This window comes from Cydia pomonella, chromosome 1 (genome assembly GCF_033807575.1).
Source record: "Cydia pomonella isolate Wapato2018A chromosome 1, ilCydPomo1, whole genome shotgun sequence".
NCBI classification, from domain to species: Eukaryota; Metazoa; Arthropoda; class Insecta; order Lepidoptera; family Tortricidae; genus Cydia; species Cydia pomonella.
Genome location: NC_084703.1, coordinates 28,324,771 through 28,347,679, shown reverse-complemented (window position 1 = coordinate 28,347,679; position 22,909 = coordinate 28,324,771). Strand labels below are relative to the sequence as shown.

The window sequence follows — 22,909 nt, the reverse complement described above, 5'->3', positions numbered from 1 at the left end:
AATGGACATACTCATAGTAGGCCTTGACAATGTTTGGGCATGACAGGTTGGGCACAAGGCGAGAAATGACGAAATGTGCAGAACTTAATTTTATCAATTTGACTCTGCCACTGAAGGCCGCGGTCAAAGGTAAAACCAACAAAACACGCATTATTAGTCGTCGGCAGGGGCACATTTTCTACGTTTACCCCCATAGGCTGTTTTTCTATATTATCGGTTGAAGTATATCGCTTCAATTGTTTTGTTTACTCTGAGAGTACGTCTGAATGTCTGTCAAGATAGACCAGTTTCACAGCACTGGCTTCCCTCAGGTTGTATAAGATCGAATTATAACAGCTTTGTTTTATCCAGATTAAGGATCATTCCATTTGCCCGGAACCACTCTAAAAGTCTACAGATGACAGATTGGACGTTCTGGCACAGTTGAGCCCTACTTCGCAAATGTCGTCGGCATACATGACAAAATCAACCGTAGGTGAGTCATAGCGGAGATCGTTCATGAATAGGACAAACAGGTTGCTGCCCACGTTAGACCCCTGGGGAACATGACCTACCACCGATCGGCTCAGCTACTGGCCGCTCACTGTTCACCTCCACAGCCTGATACCGATTCGCTAAGAAGGCATATATCATGTTCATAAAAAAGTTTAACTTTTTACATAGTAGAGAGCGACCGTCAAGCAGGGAGCATATAGGTAATGACGTAATTTATTCTGCTCAAAGGATCGACTAATCATGCAAAGCCAATAATATTGCACCAACCTCATAAAACAGATTGTTGTCGTACAAAGCATTTCCTAAATGCAGCTTTTGAAATACCATCTCGTTTTTGGTCAGCGTCCCAGTTTTGTCAGCGAGGAGATACTGTATCCTACCCAGTTCCTCTGGGATTGTCGTCGATCGCATAACCGTGCCTTCTATTTTTTTGTCTTTCTGTATAGTCCAGGAGTAGAATACTTTGCCCATATCTAAGTTTACCCTTAAACTGCAATGAAATATAACTTGATATGCTAGTAAAAAAACCTTCAAAACAGTAACAGAAGCATTAATATTATGCGGAATAAAATTTGGACGAAGTATTAATACGTAAAATGTAAAAAAAATTAAATAAAATTATATATAAGTGACAATTTAATGTCTAAATATTTATTATTTATTTTATTTTATTTATCTATACAGCGTGTATTTTTAATACAACCACTTAAGCAAATGGTAGTTAGTTTAGGCTATAATTAACACACTTTCATAGGTTTTATAAAAAATGGACGATTTTAATTTTTCCATATAAAATAATTCAGCAAGCAAAGCAATGTATAACTACATTGTTTTAACTCAAAACGTCGCACTTAATGACGCCGCGTCACAAGTGACCATGAAGTACGAAATACATTGCCACTCGAAAAAAATTCAGAAATAAATATGCTCTGGTGGTTAAGACTAAATTAAAAAAAAAACCGGCCAAGAGCATGTCGGGCTACGCTCAATGTAGGGTTCCGTAGTTAATCTTCTGTCACAATACATACAAGTGCATGTGGACATGATGACATCTCTATTGAAATGATCAGACTCACACTGGATGGTACTCTCCCATTCATTACACACATAATTAAATCTTCAATACATTCAGGTATCTTTCCGAATGAATAGAAGCTTGCCAAGGTAAAACCCATTTCAAAGTCTGCAAAATTCGACGACTACAAGGATTTCCACCCTATCAGTATTCTTCCTATAATTTCCAAAATAATCGAAAAAGTCGTATGTGAACAGCTCACAAAATACCTAGAGATGAATAACTTACCTTCTGAGCAATCGGGTCAGGTCAAGACCTATACGAGGGTGAAAAATTAAAGAAGTTGCGAGAATGTGCGAAAATTAACGACACTCCGTACAATTTTTCAAAAAACAGAAAGGAACTAAGACTTTATCCAAAAACACGCAAATCTCGGCAAAATATAATAGAAGTGCTGTATAGTTTTCAAGGAAAAATTTCCTACATCGCCCGAAACCACCTGCGGATAGAGAGAGCAACGTGCTAATAGTAATTAGAAACGAAACATATGGAGAAACAGAACAAGAACAGATCAAAGAAATGGAAAGATGTATCGACATTAAGCCATCGAAACTAATAAAGATGAACAATGATGGCAACCTCTAACTCTTCATCTGCCCTTCTAAGTTGGGTGGCAAATGGCAAAACCTTTACGACAACTGAGATAATTGACAGAATGAAATCAACTTCTGAAAGATTTTTTGGAGCCCCGAAAATCTACGCGGCACCTTTTCGAAGAAACACGAATAGAATAGTACAGTGCAAAAAGTGTTATAAATTCGATCACACAAAACAATCATGCCACGGACCCCAATTGTCTCCTCGAATGCAAATTACAATTGAAGGGCGTGAAATGACAGTATGTCGGGCGTGTCGACAGGAAAGTGACCACGGAGCTAATAATGTTGTCCTGTCTTCCAAAATGAATTAGATAAAAATGCAGCGAGACTGCAAAAAAAGGCAGAAAATGAAGCAAGGAAGAATGAACGAGTTGCTAATAGTTACATACGTCCTGGAATCTCTTTTGCTGATAGGGCCAATGAAACCGCGCCACTACCGAGACTGGAATCAATAAGGGAGACTGTATCAGCAGAGATAACTCCACTAGTTCAGCAGAGTCAGCCAGTTCAACAAGTAAACTTACCCAAAGTAGCAACAAGCAGACTAATCATGACGCAAGAAGACTCAATGAAACTAGCGCAATGTATATATGCCTTCTTCAATGGCCGTTAAGTCACAACTCAAAAAACTTAGAATTTTACATATCAATGCCCAAGGTCTAAAAACAAGTTCAAAGAACTAAAAAAGTTGGTGGACAAACACTTGCCTCACATCATCATCATTAATGAGTGCAAAGTGAACTTTGACAAATTAAGTTTGACGTCCAAAACTACGACAAACTGACGCACAGTAGAGCGCCGCATCTGGGCACAGCGATGTATATCGCCAGAGGACTTCGATGGACTCAAACAGCGCTCACACCGGGATGGGAAGAAGAAGACGGCATAATCGAGGGAATCGCGATTAAGTTAGTCTACAATCATCGTTCCGGTGAATACTTAAAAATAAAAGGGGTCTACTTTCCAATACCAGATCAATATCTTGCTAGACAGGAACTCGAAGATATAATCATGGACGAACCTGCACTTATAATAGGAGACCTAAACCTACGAATGAGACAGCTTGGGCACTCTAGAGACGCTGGCCTGGGCACGCTTGTGAAGGAGACTGTAAATTAAAACACAGGCCTACCATCACGTCCAACAAGTCAAGGTACTAATATTCTGGATGCTGTTATTGACACACACGAACTTCAACAAGTTAATGACTTCAAAATGACACAAATCACGTCAATCGGCTCAGACCACCTTCCTTGGACATTATATATCAAACTTAACGTTGACCGTGAGGTAAAACTTACAAGAAATATGAAATGGATATTGGAAAGCGTAGAGATGAAAAACGCTTATAAGTCCACTTTGTGTGAAAAAACGTCCGATCTCTTTCCAATAACTGACAACGCATCATGTGACAAATATATCGAAAGTCTAGAAAAAGCCATTACAGAAACAAAAGACATACATACACCTCTCAAAGAACATAACAGACGAGACTTCCTCCCAGACGATATAAACCAACTGATTGACCTACGTAACCGAGCTCAGATACGAGCCTGGACAAAAAGGAACCACGAAAACCCAAAAATATCTCGAATGGCGCGCTCAGAGTATAACCGACTCAAAAAACAAACATAAGAAGCCCTCACGAAGCTCACCGAAAACAGTTGGTTAAAAGGTCTCAAAGATCCCACGGATAGTAGGGCAAAGATGTGGAAAATCCAGAAAAGTATGAAAGCGCCAAACACGAAACTGCCCAACATTGAAGGATGCACATCTGAGGAGGAAATCATAAATGCGCTTGTGGATGCGGCAATAGTAAAAGAAGCTTATATTAATCCAATTGACGAGGGTTCGGAGAAGTTCACTCCTTTTGAACCGCTGGACAGGACATCTGCAAGAGAAATACGTTTAGAATTAAGTAAATCTAAGAACAGGAAAGCTCCGGGACCAGACCAGATCCATGCGGATGCGCTAAAATTAGGAGATGTTTTTCTCGAAGCATTTAGACCTATAGCAAACTATGTCCTGACCACGGGCTACTTCCCAAGAAGATGGAAGGTCGGTGAATGTATCTTCTTGCATAAACCAGGCAAAAATCATAAAGAAGGTAGCTCCTATAGACCGATCACATTACTTAATATAATGGGTAAGTTATGCGAAAAACTAATTCTCTCAAGGCTACAAGGCACAATCGACAAGTTGCAACCGCCATTTCAACATGGCTTTACCAGATTTAGAGGAACCGCTATTCAGATTCTACGCACTGGTAAAATAATAACGGATGCTCTGGCACATGGGGAGAGCGTATCGATGATAAGCACAGACCTAAGCAAAGCGTTTGATTCTATTAACCACAAAGGTCTGATAAAAAAACTGCAAAATGCCGATGTCCCCGTCAATATCATAAAAATAATAGAAAATTATCTGGAAGACAGATCGCTTATAGGGAAATTTCGAACCATCCACGGAGAAGTGAAGAAGATACTGCACGGGGTGCCCCAAGGGTCAATCCTCGGCCCCATCATATTCAACTTGTTCGTTTACGACATATGGGATACTCACGACAGAATACGAGGTCTCAAGCTGTCCCAGTACGCCGATGACCTATGTATCTTAAATAGAGCAATGAACCCCGACCACGCCACCATGAGAGCGGAATGGGCAGCCGATGCTATTGTGAACTATTACAATAGATGGGGCCTTAAATGCAACGTAGAAAAAACGGAATGCATCTTGTTCACGAAAAAAAAAACAAAAAAACCTACGGTTAAAATAAAAAAACCAGACATTCACATATAAAAACGAAATAAAATATTTGGGAGTCATCTTCTATAAGACCCTCAAAATGAACCCACATACTGACAAAGTAGTCAAGAAGCTAAAACAGGTAAGAGGTGCCCTGGGACCCATCATCGGATCTTGAGGTGAAACTAGCCATAATTCAAGCCTGCATCCATCCCATCATGGACTATGGAGTGGTACAGTTACTATCCAGGTACAGTAACTCGAACCTACAAAAAATCGAGAGGCAATATAGAATAGAATGGCGCTTAAGAGCGCAGGTCAATTCCCCCGACGTCTACCCACGGAGATGCTCTGGAAAATGTAAGATCTACAAGCATGGCACCTCCGAGCTGCCGACCTGAACTACAAAATGCTAAGAAAGATCGCATCGCTGGGATTAGAAGACCTGGATACACCCAGGGACGCTTACCTAGCGCACGGAAAATTTAACCCATTACTAAAAAATTATAGAATAGGAGAGATGAGACGTTGGCCTCGCTGCGCGACAGCTCCTCGTCCTCTTAAAATTAAATAAAATCGATAAGTGTAACATATACAAAACAAATACTACGAGTCTTTTAACTTATCACTTGTGATGTGACATGACACCTTCGGCTTACACAGATCTTTTTAGACATAAGTTAGCTGACACAATCCTGCAGGAACTAAAAGATGTACACACTAATAGATAATAAACGATTTCTCATTCATTCTCATTCATTCAGGAGGACATCCTATCGGAAGCCCCAGGTACCGCAGGAGCGACATACTTAGTGGAGGCGGATCTGCGAGAATTTCGAGTCAACAATTGGCGAGAAGTCGCACAGGACCGTGAAAAGTAAAAAGTAACTCGGAGGCCGTCTTATTTTGGGTCGCTGAGCCAACGGAGTAAGTAAGCTACGACACTACGACGCGACGCTACGTCATTTGAATGATACAAAAAAGCGGCCAAGTGCGAGTCGGACTCGCGCATGAAGGGATCCGTACCATTTATGACGTATTAAAAAAAATCTACTTACTAGATCTTGTTCAACATTTTACCACTTTGGACACACATTTTAGCACCTTGGAAGTGTCTCTCGCGCAAACTATTCAGTTTAGAAAAAAATTATATTAGAAACCTCAATATCATTTTTGAAGACCTATTCGTAGATACCCCACACGTATGGGTTTGATGAAAAAAAAAATATTTTTATTTTATGACTTATTAAAAAAACTACTTACTAGATCTCGTTCAAACCAATTTTCGGTGGAAGTTTGCATAGTAATGTATATCATATATTTTTTTTAGATTTTTCATTCTGTTATTTTAGAAGTTACAGGGGGGGGGGCACACATTTTACCACTTTGGAAGTGTCTCTCGCGCAAACTATTCATTTTAGAAAAAAATGATATTAGAAACCTCAATATCATTTTTAGGGTTCCGTAGCCAAATGGCAAAAAACGGAACCCTTATAGATTCGTCATGTCCGTCTATCTACAGAACTATAAGAGCTGTACTGTTCAAACTTAGTAAGTGGATGTATTCTAGGAACCGCATTAAGATTTTCACACAAAAATAGAAAAAAAAACAATAAATTTTGGGGGTTCCCCATACTTAGAACTGAAACTCAAAAAAACTTTTTTCATCAAACCCATACGTGTGGGGTATCTATGGATAGGTCTTCAAAAATGATATTGAGGTTTCTAATATCATTTTTTTCTAAAATGAATAGTTTGCACGAGAGACACTTCCAAAGTGGTAAAATGTGTGTCCCCCCCCCCCCCCGTAACTTCTAAAATAACAGAATGAAAAATCTAAGAAAAATATATCATATACATTGCCATGTAAACTTCCACCGAAAATTGGTTTGAACGAGATCTAGTAAGTAGTTTTTTTTTTAAATACGTCATGAAATTAAAAAAAAAATTTTTTTTCGTCATACCCATACGTGTGGGGTATCTATGGATAGGTCTTCAAAAATGATATTAAGGTTTTTAATATCATTTTTTTCTAAACTGAATAGTTTGCGCGAGAGAACCTTCCAAAGTGAAAAAAAGTGTGTCCCCCCCCCCCCCTGTAACTTCTAAAATAACAGAATGAAAAATCTAAAAAAAATATATGATATACATTATCATGCAAACTCCCACCGAAAATTGGTTTGAACGAGATCTAGTGAGTAGTTTTTTTTTTAATACGTCATAAAATTTTAAAAAAATTTTTTTTCATCAAACATATACGTGTGGGGTATCTATGGATAGGTCTTTAAAAATGATATTTAGGTTCCTAATATCATTTTTTTCTAAACTGAATAGTTTGCGCGAGAGACACTTCCAAAGTGGTAAAATGTTGAACAAGATCTAGTAAGTAGATTTTTTTTAATACGTCTTAAATTGTACGGAACCCTTCATGCGCGAGTCCGACTCGCACGTGGCCGCTTTTTTAAGACCTATCCATAGATACCCCACACGTATGGGTTTGATGAAAAAAGATTTTTTGAGTTTCAGTTCTAAGTATGGAGAACCCCAAAATTTATTGTTTTTTTTCTATTTTTGTGTGAACATCTTAATGCGATTCATAGAATACATCCACTTACTAAGTTTGAACATATAGCTCTTATAGTTTCGGAAAAAAGTGGCTGTGACATAATCGGACAGACAGACGGACATGACGAATCTATAAGGGTTCCGTTTTTTGCCATTTGGCTACGGAACCCTAAAAATCGGCCGTTTTTGCATTATGGGTTTATCGGATGTATGGGCGACGAATCTAAGTCACTAAAAATGGAAATCTCGGCAAGGTAACTATTATCTTGAGAACATCGATGGTCCAACGGCTGAGAATGTAAAATATGACGAGCATATGAAGTTTCCTAAAATAGTTTTCCTAAGCAAAATAAAATTGGAAATAAAGTTTAGACAGCGATGGATATAGTTACCTATAGTATCACAAAACTGCCGTTAATCATCTCGCATTAAAGTCAACTTTTTCTTGCATTTTACATTGTTAGATACTTTAAATAAAATATTTGTAAATATAACGATGTTTTTTTATTTAATACCTACGACATTGAGCTTAGTCCAAATTACACTCCGCGTATATGTTATCAAAATATGTGTGTATGAGATTTATAAGGACGATCTCACGTCTCATAGATCACTTACCTAATTGGAATGATGTATGAAAACAACAGTTCAAATCTAAAGAGAAATCCGTACCAAGGTCCATTGAAACCTTTCAGTACAATCATTAGGAAGGACGTGAGGAGTGTAGCTGCGAAGAGGAGCTTGGTGAGGTCGTTAACCTGCAGCTCGAGTCGGCCGACTTTCGACCGGGGTGTCGAGTTGTTCATCACACTACGCGTTTGACTACCTGTTAATAAGCATAAAGTAGTTAGTCGCTGATTTGAGATTTTAGTTCATTGTAAGCATCTCTACTCAAGTCTGCTCTCACTATAAACAAAACATGCTTCGACTGTTTTACTGACAATTTTGACACTGGCAGAGCGTTTTACCTGTGTAAATAATTAATCCGGTAGCTTGACCTGAAGCCACGACGCAGCCACTCCACAGTGTGTTCTCGATGTCCAAAGAATCATTCTCTTCTTCATCCAATCTAGTACAAGTTCCAATAAAGGAATGTATATCTTTTTCTGGTTTTTCGACAAATATTTGAGCATTTATATCGAGAAGATGTGCATCTGTCGGGAGTTTTTGTGTAGACGGTAATGGTATTCTGAAAAACAATGGTTATTACAAATAAGAGTGTAAAATGCGCAGATCAGTTTCTAAAGGGTGTAATTTAATCGATATGCAAAATATCCCTATTTTGATGAACAAAAATATATATCTGGTCAGCCAAAATGTATACTTGGTCAGCAACTTATGGTTAGCAAGTATTTCTAATCCAGTTCGCAGCTATAGTAAATGAATTATTATTATTAATTGTTTGATCGGCAGTAAGCGATCCACCATTAATCAATTTTTTATAAGCAATCAGTGGATAAGCGGATACAATTTACCCGATCCGCAAAAGTTAGTTACCTGAAAAATCTGTTGATTAGCACATGTCTAACCAACCTAACCTACCCCCTTTGCTAATCAGCTGATTTTTTAAACAAAAATATATTGGCCATCATTTGATTACTTCCCGTTCATTTTGTCCTTCAAAAAACTTACTGCTCATTCACAAAATGGGCGCAACAAGCTCTTTGTTGGAGAGGGTGTATTCGAGGGTAACAATTTATTTGGGGGTAAGGGGGCCGGTACGCAACTATGGCGGGGTGAAGCTGTTGGATCTGGGTTGCTCCGGCGCTGCGGAAGAGCAGCCTTCCCGCCCTCGCGTGACGAAGCACGGTCACTATCACTACACTCGGCTCCGCAGCTTCGGCTTGCTGGCGACCAACCTCAGCCGCTCGCCTCACTCGTTCCGCACTTTGTCACAGCGGGCGAGGGCTGCCCTCCCTCCGCGCCTCGCGATTGCTTTGTAGGGGTAGGACATACAAGACCACGTGGATAGTGGGATGCTAAGATTCTGTTTTAGATGACCTTGATATTTTGGTAACCTTGAGATTTTGGTGGTGGTGAAGATCTTGTCACGTGGGCTAATTTTTCAAATCAAACGTTAGCCACCTTATTATATCAGATTACCGTTCCTTTAACATGCGTACTTCTGAATTAAACTGCTTAGAGACATGTTTCTACTACCAACCAATTTTTAAATCTTGCTGACCAAATAATAATTTTGCAGCTCAACTATTTATTAAGCAGATAAATTATAACAGAAGCAGATCGATATTGTTTATAATGTTGACCGTTTTTGAATTATTTTCTGAACAAGAGTTGTAGCTCGATTTTTATTTATTGCCAGCAAAATATTTGTATGCTGTCCAAATTATTTAACGGTAATTATTTTTGCAGATCAGTTTTAAAACGGCTGCTCATTGAATGACTTCCCGTTTCGAAATACGTAAACGCTTTTATTAAGTAGGAATACAACAGAAGAACTCTGCATTGACACATATTGGCTTCGTCGTCAAAATAGCTCGTTGTTGACAAAAAAACTATAAGCATGATGATTTTCAGGTTAGTCAACCTTAGGGCCTCCGCTAGCTGGCTCGGGTGCACGGAGCGGACGAGCGGGTTAACGAAAAATAGTATGAGCAACTGAAGCGAACGCGTGCGGCAGATTTCACCTACAAATAGCACCCACGTGCGTGCGCACGCGGCGGGCGTCTGCGTCAGCTAGCGTAGGCCCATAATCAGCCATATGGTAAAAAATAGGAAGATCACGAATACTAGAAGTACAAACATTATGTTGAATATCAGATAAAAGCTCTAACAATAATATATAAATTAATAAATAAATATTATAGGACATTATTACACAAATTTACTAAGTCCCACAGTAAGCTCATCTTCATTAATAAGCAGGGGTCGGACAAAAAGTGCGCATGACGTCAAACCACTTATAGGATGATTTCAAATACATAGTATTTTTGATTTTCATAAACAATTATCACTTATCATTTATCAACCTCTTTATTAAACGATATCGCCACTTGAAATGAGTAGGTAAGTACGTTTTTGACTGACACATTGTCAATCAGATGAACAATAAATTGACTTCGTTACTGTTTAGCTATTGTATCTTCACGATTATATTTAGCTAAAATTTATATTTACTAATGTATAAGAAAACGCTCTAAAATGTCATGTCATCTTTACTCGAATATTGTGGCAATTTTCCGTTTTTGGAGGTACGTGACAAACACGTATACTGCTAATCTTACCTACTGTTCCCACTTTTGACTATTAAACCTATTTATCTGAGGATCCCACAGACTTGTTCTAACTAATTTCAAATAATTATACCTTATGGTAACAAGTTTCGTGAAATTTATTTTATTCACTACATCACCCTACCACCTGTATTATTAATTCCATGGATTTATTTACGTTTATTTTGTTACTTCATTAATACTACTTTGTTACTACATGTCACACGGAAGTTTAAATACAAACTCAAACATCATCCTGTGTGCAAGATTACGTCATTTTTACGTCATCCGCACTTTTTGTCCGACCCCTGTTAATAAGGCTTGTGTTGAGGGTACTTAGACAACGATATATATAATATATATATTTATAAATACTTAAATAGATAGAAAACATCCATTACTCAGGAACAAATATTCATGCTCATCACACGAATAAATGCCCTTACCAGGATTTGAACCCGGGACCATCAGCTTCGTAGGCAGGGTCACTACCCACTAGGCCAAACCGGAATAGGTAATACACTAATGTATTATATGAAATAGGTAATACACTAATGTATTATCTCTTTGTGATTCATGCTAACGAGATGACATAATCTTTGTTAAATGGATGCACAGAAAATTAAACAGGGAGGAGGACAATAAATCATTCATGATAAATATGTGTATGATGTAAAACTATTTTATCTACACACATATCATAAATCCGTAAATAATGGCCAACATTACGATAAACTGTTTTGAAACAACAAATTTATTATCTGTGATAATGTTGCAATTGCTTCATAACTATATCAAAATCGATTTGGTTATGACATTCAAATTTGGAACATCTCTGAAAAAATAGCAATTCGATTCAACCTCTATTCTAATATCAGTCGAAATGCCTTTTCGTTCGATATGAAATGTCAATTGCATTCAATTTTGACATAGCTCGCATGTTAGTTTGTATCGAATGATACGGAAATAGGCTCACGACTCTAGTTTGTCTCTGAATTTCAAAAAAAACTACGAATGCTTGACATGCGTTGAAAAAGTTTACTGCCATTTTACGAATTCATATTATTTGATTTATTATTTATCTTTTAATTAGTTTTAAGTATAAAATGAATATCTTTCGTTGTTTTTAAAGTAACTATATCAAAAGTTTCGTGTAAGATGTGCGATAAAAATATTTCGGTGACGCCACCACATATCCGCGAGTTCCGCCAAGACAGCAACAATACCCCAACGTTGGCTGTAATTTGGGTTAGTGAATGTATCAGAAAGTTTATAATATGTGTGTAGATAAAATAGTTTATATAACTGTACATAATTAGGCATTAAAACACTCGTGTAGTGCTTTTAAGAAACTCACTTGGTTCTATTAGAAGTATTAAAACAAATTAAATTATTTTCAGATAATATTTTAATTTGTTTTTATTTCAAGTAGAAACACTACTAAGTATATAAATTATAAACTGAAATAAATGTCATATACTAAGAAAAAGTGAGCGCTAGCTCGGTATCACCTGAGTTGATCCAGTTAGAAGGTATGCACCATACTGTTCTACCTTAAAGATGGCTAGGGGGCGCCGTAAGCCTTCAGTAAGAAATTCATATACTTGGAAAAAATCGACCAATGTTGCCGTGACCCCGGTGGCCGAGTGGCTCAGGCACCTGCCGCGATAGCAGAGGACGCTGGTTCAATTCCAGCCTGGGACACTGGAGGTCTTGGGCGTGATCCTCCACAGCCGAACTACCTCGCCTGATTGCGCTCAGTTTTTAATGGCGAAATGTACCCATAATGTACCTTATGTACCTCGTCGGAAATTGAATGTACCTCTGTAGTTTGGCAGATATATGCGTTTAAAAGGGGTCCGGCTGGGGAGTAAAATCTGCAGCCGGACCACGCCTGGATCCGCTGATATCGGTGATTTCGAGATATAATTTTAATAACAGAGGAATGTATATATTATGTAGCAGTCACATAAAGTACTATTATTTGCATACATGTTTTACAATACAGATGTTAAATATAAACTAAAAATGTAATAATTAAGTAGGCAATATCTTTTACGAGTATTATTTATCTCCTATCTCATGATTGAACAAACGATATACTAATGGGCGTGATTAACTAAATGATATCATTACAAAGCAATCACTTAAACACTTATTTATGAAACAACAGCTTTATTACAAGATTTGCCTTATATTATTTCTCAAGTGTTAAGAACAATTATAGTTATTTGTACAACAAGAGAGCAAAGTTTGATATTTCTCCGAGTGCTTATTTTGGATCCCGTGCAAGCAAACATTTCTATGATAATTTAAAACGCTTTTTTATTATATCCATACTATAATTTAGAATCTTGAGTGTAGCAAGGTACTCAAAGGCGCACGAGATGTAAATAACTTTGATTTCATTCAGTAAACAAGACTTTTCACCTCAGCAGTGAGTACATATTTGAAAGGTAAAAATACAACCTGAAAAAATGTAATTCTTTTTCTTCACAATATCACTCATGTTTTCTTAAGCTATTCTAACAATTAAGTTTAATTACCGCAATAAAACACTCGAAGGAAAGAAATTTCCATAATATAATATGGAATTATAACGATCAATCGACATCCATATCGACAACTTAAAAAAAACTACGCTTCAATGTCATTATGTCTCACTCAGTGAGCAAAATGCGATTTTGCTCACTGTTTTTAAGCACCATTATACCCTTGTTTGAGCTACTAAGGCGCAAAATAATTTAAATACTGTTATTGTAGTCAATATCGAATTCGCCTTGCTTTGAGTGAAGGTATAATATAGGTAATAGACATATAATAACATTTACGTCAACTGAGATAAATGCGACTACGTATAGGATTATTGCGTCTATTTCTTTATTTCTCGAATGGTCGTAATGCCCTTACTCCATGTTATGGTTTATTCTCCAAGTAGCTTCAGAATTTTATCATTTAGATGACGAGAGCTCTTGTATATCAAGTTTGTTTAAAAATAACTCAAATAGACGAAATAATTCCATAGTGGGTATTACCCCGGTCAACCGTACACATATAAAATATTTTTCCTTTTTGTTCGTTATGTTGGGGTTGCCATGCATGATACCTTCACACAAACATAAAAAAGCCATATTAAGAACAATACCAAAACACTTGTAATATAGACTTACTGATTATTATATGATGATTATTAAATTGTATTTTGGTATTATTTGTGTTTTCTCGTATCCTTGTATTTTTTTGTTTTGGAGTTAGCAGTGCCTTATCGCCATTTGTACCATCCCACTAACCCGGAGTTAACCGCAAATCGCTAAGCCAGTGTCAAACTGTACCATGGTAGCTCCAGGTTTAACCGGTTAACCACGGGTTAGTCGAACTTAGTAGTGTATAACTAATTTGGATAATAATATAAAATAAATAAAAGAAAAAGGTACAAAATTTAAACTTCAGAAGTAACCAAGGTGAATGAGGGTGTCTCAATGAACCTTTTTCATATAACTCAAAAATAAACAAGCAAAAGTGCAAAAGATACCTCAATTTCCAATCTATTTCTCCATCCAATTGGTCCGTTCGTATAAATACAGTGCCCATTGTCTCGTTAGTCCTCAGCAGAATCATGTCTGCCGGCACTCTTTGCCCCTTGTGCAGCATGACTATGTCGCCAACTCTCAGTGCCGACGCCGGCACGCGTTCCGTCACAAATGGCCGGTAGTCATTTATTATGTTCTGGTCAAGAACCACACGCTCGTAGCATTGCCTATTCACTTCTTTGTCCCTTCTACAAGGAGTAAAAAAAAATTAAACATGTGAAACATGATACTAATTTTTTATTAATTTACTTATTTAGAAACAAACAGACTCGTATTGTTATATTAAACACAATAGTAGTCACTTATATTGTATTCCTTAAAGACCTGAACATTACATTATTAAAGTATACGAATTATCGCAATTTAAGGCTAGTATACACCAGATGCGTATGCAGCATGTCTCCATCAGCTGCTACAAAACGCTTATACACGCGATTAGGCCGGAGACATTCTCGTAAATGTGTTGCATATGCATTAGGTGTGGCCTGGCCAATGGCATAGGCATTTCATTAAAACTTACCTATATCGCCTGAAGTCATCCACTGCTTCTCTGAACAGTGTCACTGCCAAAACAAAACACAGCGGACCCCAGTATGTATACAGGTATCCAATACGAATACTCGGTATGAATTGACTTAGTGCCATGACCAAAAAGTAAAGATTTAAAAAGAAACGGAATTGGTCATACAATACCAGTGGAAGGAATGTTAAAATATTATATTTCTGAAAAATACATTACAAAATAGTACGTTACTATAGAGGTCGGGAAACGAAGGGTTGCAGGCCAAGTAGATATAGACGGCCAAGCGTAGCGAGGTCGAATAGGGATACGCGGCCGGCAACCCCGTTTCTCGCCGAGATTTGTATAGTGCTTTTCTCAAACTTGCAATGCAATAATAATAAAAATAGGATGATGATGATTGTTTCATGTCCTAATGTGATAGGTTATTCAGTGCGCGGGGTACTCAAGGGAACAAAAATTTTATTATTTTGGCGCTACGGCGCACGCAATTACATTTATTTTTCTTTTTCCTGTTTTTTTTTACTGATACTTTGAACCTATCGAACGGGGGACGAAAATTTATTTTGCGCTACGATGCACGGTTTAGGAGATTAGACCGATAAAGATTTCTGCATGACTGAAAAAAACCTTTATAGGGCTGTATCTGATAATCCGTGCGTCGTAGCGCAAAAACAAACAAATTTTCGTTCCCCTTTAGGAAACCCTGAAATAGTGATAAAAAAAAGCATAATGGCAGAATTTTGCTTATAGGTTTTTTTATGGTTGAATGCCATGACGTGACAAAATTTGACGTTTAAAAACAAAAGAAGGTTGCCTTACATGCCTAGATGTGTAAGGCTGTATGAAATTCGTTTACATCTTCATTCATCACGCCAGATATCTAGTATTTCCGGACATAATTTGAAGTAAGTCATGTCAACATTTCATTGCAAGTTTGAGAAATAGTACATTGTGATACAAGTGTGCTGAAAGCGAGCGCGCAATAAGAAAGCCAATGTGTGTGTGCGAATGACCAAACTCGCAAGTGTGTTTTTCAACACACTTGAATCTTACATATTAATTAAATTTTAATTGTTAAAACAATAAAAGTCCAAAATCTGTCATACTGCCTACCGGCACCTCAAATTCCTATATACTTACTTTACTCTTTGTCCTCGACCCTGCCGGTGATACATTACCGCAGGAGTGCGTAATATGAGTATTATTATTTAAAAAACCATGCGTTTGTAATATCTAGGATTATGAGCGGTCCAATAAGTTACCGGTTACGAGCAAGTGTATTAAAATAGTTATTTACGATTCAAGCGCAGAAAATAGGAAATGCGCAACGAGTGGTGATAAATCAAAACACGACCAAAGGGACTGTTTTAAATTGACACAAGTTGCAAATTAACTATTCGCTCTTATGGTGCAATTATTTCCGAAAATATTCACATTATCAAAAAATGGTTATTGGACATTTTTATTCATTCACATTATTGGTATAATGTGAAAAAAAAACACATTTGGTATGGGAGGTACCCTAAAATAATTTTTTTGTCATTTTTATTTTACTGTTTTGTCGCAATGCATGATTAATGTATTCATGCCAAATTGCAGTATTCTAACACTAACAATCATGTTGCCATGGATAGGCAGACAAACAGACATGGAGAAACTATAAGGGTTTCTAGGATTCTAGGATTGTGGGATGCTACAGGATACCTATTATAAAATGTTTTTACATTACTATATATTATAATAGTGTAATTCAAACAAAAACTATGATAACTGATTAACAATATACCCATAGTATAAATTCTTCTTCAAAAGACAGTTATAAAGCTTACATATAAATGAAAAAGCCTTCTACGTTACTCACTTGATTACAAATGAAATTTGGTGGAAAATCTTCATCTGGTAGTTGTCCCAGATAAATTACTCTAGATGTCAACTCTTTTTTACGGAAACTAAATCTGAAATTGAAGAATGAATGCTAGTATAACAGCTGGTCTTGTAATTATGCAAAATAAAAACAAAGGCATTATTGGTGAAAACTGTTCTTACCTTGACCATAAAGATTTCCTCTTAGGTCTGGATAGTAATGGAGTGGTTTCCATGTTTGCAATATACCCAGACAAAGTATTTTCTACTAAAACATAATTTTACAATTATTTAATCACACATGCTAACATCGATATATTTTATTGTTATGCCTTGTTTATCGCTTGGTATAACTTAATGACATTTCTGCCTCTACTACAGCAGTGACGTGACAGCTAATGCGTTATGGGCTCTACAGACTGCAGCGATTTATCAACCACACTCTAGTTGTCAGTCAGACGATCGAAATTAGTCTTGTGTTGAACCAAAGAATATAATACTCACTAGGAGTGTTGAACGCACACATTTGGCACACACGAAGCAAATGCGGCTCGATGCGCTCGGTAAATTCGAATCGGCGCGCCGCGGCTCTTCACCAATAGATAAAATTTCATAGTAAATGTATAGAAGGCAAATTAATGCGATTCGATTCGATTCAATTCAGCGAACCCAGTGGACACCAACCTTGAGAGCCTATCGCAAACATCGATATAAGTTTTGCCTCTCTATCACACTTACGTGCGTATTTACAAGTGTAATAGGCCCTTGGTAGTAGGGCCACGGTAAAACGTAGTGATTATATGCTCTTTGGGCCGCGGTAGGCTTGCAACCAAACTTGCAACCATTGACATATATATCTAAGGACGGCCCTTATGAGTTATAGTTAATTGAAGCTTCGATATCTGCACTAAAAATTAACATCATAGAAATGCTAATGGGTAATGATATATAATAACTCAATTATTACAGAAAACATAATTTATTAGTTGGTTAAAAACCCACAAACTAAATTTATGGTAGTAAGCAAATCTAATACAACTCCACACGTTTTCAGAATAGATAATACACCAATAGAGAAGGTAGAAAAGTATAGGTATTTGGGCTGCTGGCTGAACGAGGACTAGGACATGGAGCAGGAAATACGTGTCAGGGTAGAGATTGCGCAAAACGCCTTTATAAAAATGCAGTCTATATCAGGCTGACGCAACTAGGAACAAAATAAGTTTTGTATGGAACTTGTTTCGCAAATCTTTGCCAACGAAGAAAAATAAAACGTCAGTGCTATTTATTCTGTCAAGTTTACATCAAGTCAACTGTCAGCCTAATTGTTTTGTTTGTTATGAAGGCTTCAATGTTTTGTTCGGATATTTCGTGCAATTTCTTTATTATTTAGTGAAAATATCGAAAATAGTGAACCGTGATCAGAGTAAAGAACGAGTTTGTTACAATGCCACCGAGAAAACGGTTTACTAAGTGTGAAATATGTGGCAAGCGAGCCACTCGAGAAAATCACGAAAAAAGGGATTTTATGGCGAAATTTTCCTTGGATAAAGACCGGTACGTATTGCTTTAGATACTTTTGACCTTATTTTGGTGCAGCAGGCTTTAAACACATCGAAAATTAGATATTTTATATTATTTTTAGTTATGAACTAGGGATGTACTAAAACTATCGATAATTGTATGTTTATTTGTATATCAGTGTAAGTAATTAAATAAAATATGTGAAATTTCCTGAGAACTTGCATGCAATATGACACAGAATTAATTCGTCGAAGATTTTCAGTGGAAAATTATCTATCATCTATGCATTAATGGTCATTATTTAACATATATGATTTGATTTATAGATGCATATTAGCGCTAAATACTCAGTTGATCATCTCATTAGCAAACACTTGGAATATAAACTGTACATAACCAAGGCTGTATGTTTTCAGATGCAGGCAGTGGGTTAAATTTGTTGGAAACGAAGACCTGATACATCTTCCCATAGAAAAGTTACATTTATTGAAACATGTATCTGCAGATCATTTAAAAAATAGTGCTTTTGTTTTAATAAAAAAAAATAAAGAAAAAAAATAGTGAAGGATTTTATAATTACAATCTGAGTGTAACGAGGTATTCTAAAATAGAATCCTAGCGTAGTGAGGGATTAAAGTGTTAACGCCTATGGGTGGCATTCCACCCATGCAACTTCCCTGTCCAACGTGTATTGCGTCTCACATTTTGATTAATGACAGAGTGAGACGCAATGACACTGGACCAAGAAACTGGATAGGTGGAACACCACCGTAAGGTGGAAATATTTTTGTTACCACGTGATAAATTTACATACTGCTTTTCACATTACCTATGAGGAAATTATTATGGTACAAATAAATAAATAAATTTAATTAATGGTAATTAAATTAAATCATTTAACCTAAGAAGTATGCAAAAAGAGGAAAAAAGTGATCCCTCCTAGTAGGGAAAAAAGGTGCTACTTTGATCCTTCCTAGTGGTGAATAACAACAAGGTGTTCTAAAAAAAAAATCGAGTCCACATTAATCTCGACCACGTATTAGTCCACTCATAGAACTATCCACTATATAACATACAACTTAAATGTGGACTCGATCCTAACTTGATTTCGAGTACAAAATTTGTAGACAAGAGTCTATATTTCAACCCTCCCCATTTTATCGATATCGATAAGAAACGCAAGCGTGTAGCGTACTACACTATTTAAATTACTTATGTTGGTACTATGGTTCTTTAACAGTTATTTGTCGTATATTTTGGTAATGATTTGCGAAACAAAGGGATTCCACTCGCTAGTATGGAAGTCCCGTCTCTTAAAACGTAGTGATTATATGCTCTTTGGTCTATATATACTAATAAGGATATCAACCTAAGACTTCGTTGGAGACTTGTAAAGTGCTATGTACTATCAGTGCTCTTCTACGGCTGCGAAACTTGGACTCTGAATAAAGCGATGGAAAAGAAAATAGACGCATTCGAAATGTGGCTATATAGGCGCATGCTAAAAATATCCTGGACCGATAGAGTTACGAATGTGGAAGTACTAAAAAGAATGGAGAAAAAGTTGGAGGTTTTGGTTACGGTGAAAAAAAGGAAAATATAATCTTATTTTGGACATATATACAGAAATGATAAATATAATATACTACAACTAATATTGGAAGGAAAAATTGATGGCAAGAGGGGAAGGGGAAGAAGGAGGTTCATCTGGCTTGACAATATTAAGAAATGGACGAACGTGAATAACGCAGCCATACTGGCAAGAATGGCCAAGAGCAGAAGAGAGATGGCAAAGGTAGTCGCCGACGTCCGTTAGGGCATGGCAAATAAAGAAGAAGAAAAACCCACACGCACGTGACGCACGATTCACAGCTTGCCCAACACCTAAATGGCTATGGCTTGAGTGTCAAATTTTGTACAGAGAATAGACAACGGGGGGTGTATAAGGGACCGTGCGCGTTGGAGGGTCTGCCATCTTGTGGCCTGAATCGGAACCATAAACATGCACATGTACACGTCACGTGTTTTCTTGTGCATAGTAGGTTCTGCCATCTTGTGGGCTACATCGGAACAAAAAACATCACATTTGCGCCTCGCGCCAAAAATCTGACGGCTCCTGTGCTGCCTCCTACAGTTCATGCACGCTCCCTATACTTGCTATATACTAACTTTACTCTTTGGTTTTGGGCGCGAACGGCGCGAAAACATGGGTAAAAATATATTTTACGGTATATATGGTGCTACTTTACCGCACTAGTGCGCAAATTTGCATATTACGTTACTGTGTCAAAAATTTAAAGGGCCATTATATACTGTATAATATAACGTTGTACGATACATGTGCGAATAGATATTTCGCAACTCGTGTAGAATTTCCTATTTTTCGCACTTGTATCGTAATGTACTATTGTTAATTGAACATACATTTAAAGCCATTTTTAGGGTAAACGTTTGGTTAATATAGAACGTATTACAAGCGTTTTTAGAAATTTGAAACAAGCCTATTGCCAAAAATGTTCAATGTTTGATATTTTTGCATATGAACTATTTTTTTACATGACAAATATTCAAAATTCAAAAATTTATTCTGCAAGTAGGGCTCATGGGCTCTTTTACAAGTCAATACCAAAGAGCATATAATCACTACGTTTTAAGAGACGGGACTCCCATACTAGCGAGTGGAATCAGTTTGTTTCGCAAATTATTACCAAAATGTACGACAAAGAACTGTCAAAGAACCATAGTACCAACATAAGCGATTTAAATAGCGTAGTACGTTACACGCTTTCGTTTCTTATCGATATCGATAAAATGTGGAGGGTTGAAACAGGTTCTAACTCGAAATCAGGTTATAGCACAATCGGATTAAAACCAACATCGAAATCTCTAGAACAATCATGAAATTTGGTATGTATATAAATTAAAGTCCCCTTTTTCATGCCCACACCATTTGACATTTGGGGACCTCGAAGAATCTCAGCCATCTTGGAAAATGTGTACCAGCCAGGAGAAATTCGCGTTTTACTCTAAATCTACATTCTTTATGAAAAAATTCTACACAAAAAAAGTGCTGGATATCTTTGCGGAAAAAATACATCTTGTTATAGAAAATACTTGCTGAATTTAAGTTTAAGACATACATTTCCAGGGGACATTCACTTAATAGGAAACTCGGAGGAACAAGAATTCCACTTTTAACTATAAATTTGTACGTGATCTACCCCAATATTAACATTTTATTCGACTGCGACTTAACCAGAAAGTAGGGTTATGGGTTTAAGTACTGAAAAAAAAAGAAGTTTAAAACAGAAAATTAAAATTTCAACGGTTCCAGCCCCTAGTTTAGGAAATGATTATTTAAGAATATTACTAGTTTTTGAATAAATTATTTTTCTTTTTAAAACTTTATTCATTTATTAAGGGGTTTTAAGCAAATGCCACCCTCATAGTGGCTCTCTAACAAAACTACGCCAGTCTAACTTTCACTATTTCTACGTACTATGATATCCATGACCATATAATAAAGGAGTCCAAAAGGGATGCTAGGATGCTATTGACTCGGCCGAGGTCATAGGAGCTGACATTAAGCAAGCGACGCTGTGCGACACCTTGGCGACATTCCATAGTTATATGAAACACGTCTTCAATTACTCCGCATAAATTACAATTGGGCGGAATAAATACTAATAGTTACGTCGTAATCTTGAGTGAAAAAGGAAGCATTTTACAAAATACGCTCGTCTGTAGGATTAAGGCCTCTTAAATGTTGTACTGAGAACAGACAAAGGGGGGCCTACCGCTAAACCCGAAAATCGCATATTGTGGGGATCTTTCTCTTTTACTCTTACTAAGACGTAATTAGAATGACAGAGAAAAATGCCCGCAATGACGAACTTCCATTTTCGCGGTTATAGCCCAGTGTCAACCCGTGAGTTGTGACGTCATCAGAATCTTCAATGTCGTTTCGACGTGGCGTATGTTTAAAGATATTTTAAAGCCCTACCAGAAATATATGATCATTGTCAAGAGGGCGCTGTTATCCTCATGTATGGGGTGACAGTTCAGTTTAGTATAAAAAATTTAGTTCCAATGAAATTCCGCAATATGGCGCGTGATCATATATTACTGTTCAAGTTTTAAATTCAATATTTACAAAAATATGCTCATTAGAGGTCCACTAAAGGTAGTTTAACATGTTCTTATAATCCATAAGAATTTACAACCCTATTAGAGACAAAGTATTTTTTTACATTTTAATTTCAATTCTTGTTAACGATGTGCTGATATTCCGTGAAACGGAAACAAGATGTGCTGATATTCCGTGAAACGGAAAACATTTGTCAAGTCCGAAATCGGGACTGATTTCGGGCCTGATATCGGGTATGGATGTAATTGACGCTTATAGCCGCGAAAACGAAGTTCGTTCAATTACGGTAATTTTTCTCTGTCACTCTAATTACTTCTTATTGAGAGTAAAAGGGAAAGCTCCCCGCAATTTGCAAATTTCGGGTTTCCCGGTAGGCCCCCAGGCGCGACGTCGGGCAGCACCAATTACATCCACACTTCCCGATATTGGGCCCGAAATCAGTCCCGATTTCGGTCTTGACAATTGTTTTCCGTTTCACGGTTTTTTTTTAATTTATTTATATCGTAACAAATTACACAAAGAACTTAAAACTAAGATACACCACTGAAAC

At 37.0% G+C, this 22,909-nt stretch overlaps 1 protein-coding gene across 2 annotated transcripts in view; it reads right to left on the bottom strand.

Moving 5' to 3' along the window:
* Positions 1–17,467, bottom strand: part of LOC133527890 (probable phospholipid-transporting ATPase IIB) — a 39,213-nt gene extending 21,746 nt beyond the window's left edge. The window contains exons 1-7 of one of the 2 annotated variants that reach the window (XM_061865086.1): positions 16,872–17,467; positions 16,687–16,780; positions 14,823–15,025; positions 14,245–14,490; positions 8,448–8,668; positions 8,098–8,305; positions 763–985 (exon numbers count right to left, since the gene is read on the bottom strand). In XM_061865086.1, coding sequence (XP_061721070.1) covers positions 763–985; positions 8,098–8,305; positions 8,448–8,668; positions 14,245–14,490; positions 14,823–15,025; positions 16,687–16,780; positions 16,872–16,924 — 1,248 coding nt within the window. In that variant the 5' untranslated portion in view covers positions 16,925–17,467. The remainder of the gene's footprint in view (positions 1–762; positions 986–8,097; positions 8,306–8,447; positions 8,669–14,244; positions 14,491–14,822; positions 15,026–16,686; positions 16,781–16,871) is intronic. The other variant, XM_061865093.1, reaches the window with a different exon arrangement.
* Between the last annotated feature and the right edge of the window lie 5,442 nt (positions 17,468–22,909).